The following is a 7,240-nucleotide window of genomic DNA, read 5'->3' as shown; positions in this document are numbered from 1 at the left end:
TATCCTTGTTTACTTGGGACCTTTTTTTTTTTTTTTTTTTTTTTTTTTTTGCTTCTTCTTCCCCCTCCACGCGTTTCCAGGAGCCTCGGCGTTTTCAAACATACATTTTCAAAATACAGGGATCCTGATTTTTCAATCAGGATCTTACGGGAACTGCGCGACATCTGAACTTTTTTTTGGATGCGTCCCGGAGCTCATCCAAGTGCGCAAAAACGTGCCTGGTGCCATTCAAGCGACTGATGCCCCCCTCTCTGTTTGAGTCGTCGTGAATCATGTCACGCCGGAAGCAGAAGAGACCCCAGCATCTTGTTAACGCGGATCCGGGAGGACCACGGCTGCTATCTCACGGTGAGAAAACACAAAAGCGCATTCGTGCGTTTTTATTTTTGTTTTTTTGTTTTTTGGGGGTTTTTTTGAATGAATTTTCTCATCGGACGTCTTCAATTAGATGCTCATAATCCGTGTAACTCACAGGTTATTTCAGGTAACTGAAAGTTCACTAACTTTCAAAGTCTTTAAATAACATTTTACGGAAGTTTTGCGTCAGAGTTCTTGTTTTATTTGTTTTGTCTTTAAGTTCTATATATACACGTGCCTGATCCCACTTGATATTTTTAGATCTGAATTTGTCAACTAAGGAAACCCCCCTCCTGCTTAGTCATTTAGTGCTTTGGGCCCCACTATATAGAGGCCTGAGGCAACTTTGGCCAGGGCCAATAAACTCGTCCCTGTGAAGTGAATAGAGCAGGATTAGCTAACATACATCTGTGGCCATTTTCATGAGCTGTTTGTCCTCCAGGAAACCAACAAGCTGCTCAGCACTGACTGCTGGAGGTCTTTGATTGGCATAGAGAACTCTCTTATTTGTTAACAATAAGTTGCATGGGCGGGGGGGAAGGGAAGACAGTGTTTTTGGTCAAGATTAATCTTCCACCCTTCTATTATCTTTTTTCATTTGCTCTTCATCCATTCTTTTTTTTCCCTTTATGTGTCCCTCTTCCCCCATTTTCCTCCTTCTCTATACTTCCCTCCCCCTTTATTTCTTCTTTCTCACCCCCCCCCCCCAGCCCTTTGACTGTATACTCCTACTCAGCTGGGGGGTTTGGATGAAGGGGGGAAAGGGTCCTGGGGTAATGGAGAGATTGCTTTTGTGTTGGGCTGCATTGGGATTTAGAATCAAGTGCATTTATACCAGTTGCTCCAGTTTTAAACTTTACCGAACAAAAGTTGAAGTTTATATTGGAGGTCCTTTATGTGTTTCTTGTAGGTTCGGGTTTATTTATATGTAATTTCACTTAGGTACAGTCTTTCATTCCATCACTATATCACTCCAGGAGGGAATAGTTAGTTTGTCTCTCCATTGTTGTTACCCTCCCCCTCTTCTCTCCTTTTACTCTTTCTCACTCTGTGCTCAAGATTCTGAAAGAATTTGACCCCTGAGTAGCAGAGGTCAGATTAGTTGACCAATCAGAGTGTCTGGACAGTGCACAGAACCCTTGGCATGGCCTGACCCTTGACCTCTGCTGTGACGTAAGGGGGGAGGGTGAATAAGGAGATGAAAGACCTAACTGCTGTAAGGAGGGGGTGGGTTAAGAGGGGTTATGGGTTGTCTTGGTGATGTCTATTGTCCTTTAAAATGTGTTGCCATAGCAGCAAGGTGGTCCGTAGGCTTTTTTGTGTGTGCAAGATGTTTGAGGAGTTTTGCTCCGGAGAGCACAGATTGAGACAAGACATTACAAAGACTCATAGACTGCAGTTTTGTGCACTTGTTTATTTGCTTGATCAAGACAATTTCCTCTGAGGCATTTCCTTTTGAAGCTATAAAACTACCCTTTTGTATGCACAATCATTTCTAAACTACATTTGAAAACAATAACCATACCAAGGGGAACAAACAATCTATGCAACCAGACAAGCTTAAAGAAAAACTGTTTTAATGAAGTCATGTAGCTTGATTGTTAGTCCGACTTTAGATATTGCTATACGAAGCACAGAATTTTCAATATTTTCTTAAAAAACAGAAAACAAAACTTTCCTTGTCTATCAATTTTCAGAAGATCACCTGGGCATAAAGTCACCATCCACATCCCTGGGCTCAGAAGTGACCTCATCGGGATCCTCCTCCTCGTCCCCCACCTCTCTCCAAGATTGCCAACCGCCTCTGGCCCCTCGCCCGTCCCCTGGAGGGCTCCACGCGCCCTCCTTACCCAGTGAGAGCTCACCTCCTCCCCACTGGCCCAGCCACATTGCCCCCTTCACCACATCCCTTCCCAACACACACTCCTCCCTCTCCCCAGATTTCCCTCACCCTTCGTTGTCCTCCCAAACTCACTCACCTCCTCCTCTGGGACAGACCTCCGGGTCCCACAGCTTGCCTCACCAAGGAAGCTCTCACACCACCATGACCTCACCGCCAATGGGCAGCTCTGCTACCACCACTACCTCCTCTTCGTCCTCTTCGTCCTCCTTCTCTGCGTTGCCCCACCGTGAAAGCTCCAGTCCAAGTCAGCAGCAGGCGTCCAGCTCACCTGGGGAGCAGGGACACATGCAGGTGCCTCCGACCCTGGCAGTTCTCTTAGAGGAGCTGAGGGTTTTGCAGCAGAGGCAAATCCACCAGATGCAGATTACAGAGGAGATCTGCAGGCATGTTCTGAGGCTTGGAGGGGCTGTGTTCGGCCAAGATAGCAGTGCACACAACAACGGTGCCGAGAGCAACAAGAAGTCTACAGGAGTTACATCTTCATCACCAACACATCCTTCGACAGCCACTCCAGCAACAACAGCCTCGTCACTTTTGACCGGTCTTCCATCTTCCCTCTTCCCCCAGTCAGCCATCTCAAAATCAGGATCTACACATGTTGTTGGGAGCAGGGCATCATCCAGCGCCACTTCATCTTCGTACTCCTCTTCTTCCACGGCCAACTCATCCACTCTCAGCTCATCTGTTGCCTCCCTGCATCCGCTGTCCTTGTCATTGGGCCTACCGCCACGCTACCTCCACGAGAAATCATCCAACACCTCTTCGTTCGGTCACAGCAATGGCCTCAGTTTTGCAACTCCTTCCCTTGCCACGACCAGCCACTCCCAGGACCTCCAGTCCAGCACCTCTCTGGCATCCGCCTCGTTGTCAGGACGTCCTCAGCACGTCTGCCGTTTTTGTGGAAAAGTGCTGAGCAGTGATTCATCACTGCAGATCCATTTGAGGTCGCACACAGGTGAAAGGCCGTACCAGTGTCCAGTCTGCTTGAGTCGTTTCACAACCAGAGGGAACCTCAAAGCTCACTTCCTGCGACACAGAGAGCAGAACCCAGAGCTCTCTCTCTCCCTGCTACCCCCGGCACTGTCAGATCAAGTACAGAGTGGATCGACTTCAGGTTCTGTACAGAGGAGGAGAAAAAGGAGGGCTGATGATGACGAGCCCTTCAATGGAGTTAAAGGAAGCGTTCCTGGAGTGACCGAGAGCATGGCTTTAGGATTCCTGTCTGGGACGTCCACTCGACCCTCACCTTCCTCTCTACCTCTTCCCCCTTCTGTGGACATGGCACTCTTATCCACAGCCCATTCACTGCTACAACTGAACAGAGCCTCAGCCGCAGCTGTTGCTAGTGCGTCGAGCACGGCTCTGTCTTCCTCCTCATCTTCATCCTCCTCCTCCATGGGTTCTCAGTTTAAGGGCGCAAAGCAGCAGCGGTTTGATGAAAACACCCCGCCCCACTCTGCCCTCCATTCAACCTCCCCTTATTCCCAACTGGCCCACCTGCCCAAGATTCTATTCCCTGGTGGGACCTCACCTCACCACCTTGCACTACTCCGGCCTCCAGGCCACCCATCCACCTCTCATCTCACTTCGCCTCATCAGCTGCCCTTCCCCTTTCCACCTTTCCCAAAACCATCCGCGTCCTCTGCGTCCTCATCCTCTCCCACCACCTCTACCCAGACTTCAGACACATCCAAGTTGCAGCGGCTGGTACAGAAGCTTGAAAAGCAGCCACAAGGAAGTGCCTCTTCTCCCTCTACCTCCTCACAAATGTCTGCTGATACCAACGGCGACACACAGGGTCATGACCTCTCCACCACCTCCAGTGCTTATCGCAGGCAAATGCTGGCTGCTCTTGGACTGAGTCCCAGTGCCAATGCTGCAGCACTAATGACCAGCCAGGGTGCGATGGGCTCAGGCACTACAACCACCACTACTACCCTTTCTCTGCCCACTGCCCAGGCTGCTAATCAGTGTGGAGTGTGTCTGCGTGTTCTCAGCTGTCCTCGAGCTCTGCGTTTGCACCAGGCCACACATCTGGGGGAGCGTCCATTCCCTTGCAAACTTTGTGGTCGCTCCTTCTCCACTAAGGGAAGCCTAAGGGCCCATCTGGCCACTCATCGTGCGAGACCAGCAAACACAAGAGCCCTCAACTCCTGCCCACTTTGCCCACGTAAGTTCACGAATGCCTTGGTGCTTCAGCACCACATACGCTTGCATTTGGGTGGGCAAATACCACCAGATGAAGACATGCCACCTGAAGATGGTGCAGAAGCACAAAGTGCCATTTTTGATGATGGTGTGAATGACTCTGTCAGCTCACCATCTAAAGCTCAGCAGGTCCTTCCACTGGCCTTAACAACGGGCTCTAAATCTCTAATTGATGCTCTCAACTCAGGGTCCATTCTCAAGCAGTCCACAATTAATGATGCCATTTCTGTGAAAACTGAGGAATCTGAGAGTTCAACACCCAGTGTTAGTCCACCCCTAACCCATAATCCCCCCTCAGCAGGAGCAGAGGACCCCCTACGTCTGAGAGACAACGCTCCAGCTGAGGGTAGCCCCATGTACTCTGAAGAGGAGCCCCACCCTGACCCAGGCAGCGCTAGTCCTTTCAAAGCTCCCTTAGTCAGTTCTCATTCAGCGGTAGAGAATGGAGATTCAGAGGCTGACGACACTCCTCTTTCACTTTGCGTTTCCAAGCCAAGTGTAGAAAGTGATGTGCCGCAGAGAGTGGTTGATAAAGACGAAGCCTGCACAACAGACAAGCCTGCCACTGCTTCAAAATCCAACCCTAAACCTCCAACTGACAACCCTGTACCTGCACTCCCCCCTCCTGTCAGTCCCAAAACTGACCAAGGAACCGAAGAGGCCTGTGGGACCTCCACACACGAGGAGCAGGACGGAGACGCCGCGAATAGTAAAGAACAAAGTGAACCCACGGAGTCTTCAGCGGTGTTGGAACCTGCGGTAGAGAAGGACGCTCCAACAGAGGAGGGTTGTGATGTGCCAGAAAAGCCTTTAGAGGAGCCCGAGCCGCCTGCCGCCGCACCAGCGCCACAGCCTCATCGCCCAGATAAGCCGTACAGCTGCACCCAGTGTGGAAAGGCATATGCCAGCCGTAGTGGACTGAAGGTGAGATTCAGAACGTTTACTGCTGTTTTATGACATGACATGAAGATTCCAGTCAAATAACATGTTTTTCTTGGTGAGAAAACCTTTTCTCATTATTGTCCAGGTTCAGTTACGTTAACGGCATTAAGTGCTTGTCGTTTGTCTCCAGCCTCCTTGTTAAGATGACAAAATATTGTCATTGTATGAAAATAAGAAGCTTGACCTTTCTAATCAAAAGTGTTATAAAAAGATGTAAGTATTACTTTAGCACAGTGGCATCTTTATTGAGATCTTCAACTACAACGTAATAACACACATGCTTTCAGCGATCAGTGTTGTATTTCTGCTTGCTTTTGTTTTTACACTTCTGAACCCAATGATTGTGGTGTGATGTCCATCCACAGGGGCATATGAAAACTCACCCTGGAGCACCGACCAACACACCCTCTAAGGCGCAAACCAATGACAATGACCCTACAGAGGAGCGCAGGCAGCAGGATGACAAGCCGGGATTGGCTAAATCCCCGGAGAAAGGTGACGGCACCGATGCTGCTGAACCTGACGTGGTGCAAGAAACTGTGGACACAACTGCATAGAAAGTTGGAATCTGTGGATGGCCGCAGTTCTTCAAGGGTCCTGACGAGGGAATGTATTTTTTTTAATAGAATCAGATTTGTTTTCTAGAGTTAATAATTCTAATTGATATTTACCTTCCATACTAGACAAATAGATCTAGTTGTTATTGTAGTACAAGGACAAGAAAATTTCAAATGTAGTATTTTAGCAATGTATTTTTGTATTTCAAAGACCACAGTGAGGCCTTATCTTATACATTTTACAGCATTGTCATGATTTTCAAATAGTTTTTGTTTTGTTTTTGTTTTTTTGCTGACACCTTTTTCTAGCACATACTGTTTGATATCAAACAAATAGTGTAAGCCGAATGAAAATACAAGAGCGGAGTGTCCAGAAATTGACCTCAATACCAAAACAGGCCAAATTAGTAATGGCCAGTGATTGTAAATATGAGTAGGGGGTACATTGTATGCCTTTTTATTGTCCTATTTCCTGTTTTTGTTTTAATGCAAAGCTGCTGAAGGCATGTTTCTGACGTGCCGAGTTGCACTGTAAGTTGCACTGCTGCCGAAACACCTACTGAAACAAAACATAAGCTGGCAATGATTAGAACTGTGATGCCGTGGATGATGACGATGACGATGATTGTTAGATTGTGTGTACCTTTATGAACAGTCCTCTACTTGTAGCTGTATACTTTGCATGCAGTACATGACCTCTTGTTTTTGTTTCTTGTTGCTGCCGATGTTAACCCGGGTACAAGGATGAGTTCGTTAGAAGTGCCCCTGCTTTCGCCGCTCTCTCAAAGCACTTGAGAGTCTCCCGCTCCTACACAACTTATCTGCACTCGTTGCATTTCTACTTAGTCCATTTTAGTATTTGTATGCCTTGCTGTTTCTTTGTAAACCCTTTTTATTTGTCCCAGCGACAGAATATGTGCCCATGCTTCACATGTGATGTAAAAAAAAATAAAAAAAAAGAATAAAAAGTTGAATAAAATATTGGCGATGTGAAAAAGAGACCCGTTTGTGTTTTGTGCAGGTTCGACCGTCTTTGTGAAAGTCATTTATCCGTTAAGCATCCTCTTTGCGTGACTCTTTTTAATACTGTGTGTGCGCCTGCATGCACGCTGCTGGTCAGTTTCCTCTTGTTTGTTCCAGTTCTCTGTGTGTCTGGATCGGGGCGGGTGGGGGAGTCCTTTGTCTGAGGCGCTGGGTTCGCTGTCTCCTAATTCTGCCTTTTTTCACTCTCAATGTCTTTTAATATGTTTCAGTTCCCCACCACTGTGTGTGT

At 47.8% G+C, this 7,240-nt stretch overlaps 1 protein-coding gene across 1 annotated transcript; it reads left to right on the top strand.

The window, feature by feature from the left end:
- Positions 1-272: 272 nt before the first annotated feature.
- LOC308147277 (uncharacterized protein) lies at positions 273-5,967 on the top strand (the record flags this gene model as incomplete). The annotated part of the gene is made up of 3 exons (XM_080519383.1): positions 273-348; positions 2,055-5,392; positions 5,776-5,967. 3 exons carry the CDS (start codon positions 273-275, stop codon positions 5,965-5,967), a joined length of 3,606 nt encoding a protein of 1,201 aa, XP_080375509.1.
- Between the last annotated feature and the right edge of the window lie 1,273 nt (positions 5,968-7,240).

This window comes from Blennius ocellaris (genome assembly GCF_963422515.1).
Source record: "Blennius ocellaris genome assembly, chromosome: 23".
Classification (NCBI taxonomy): domain Eukaryota; kingdom Metazoa; phylum Chordata; class Actinopteri; order Blenniiformes; family Blenniidae; genus Blennius; species Blennius ocellaris.
This window is presented reverse-complemented; position numbering and strand designations above follow the sequence as displayed.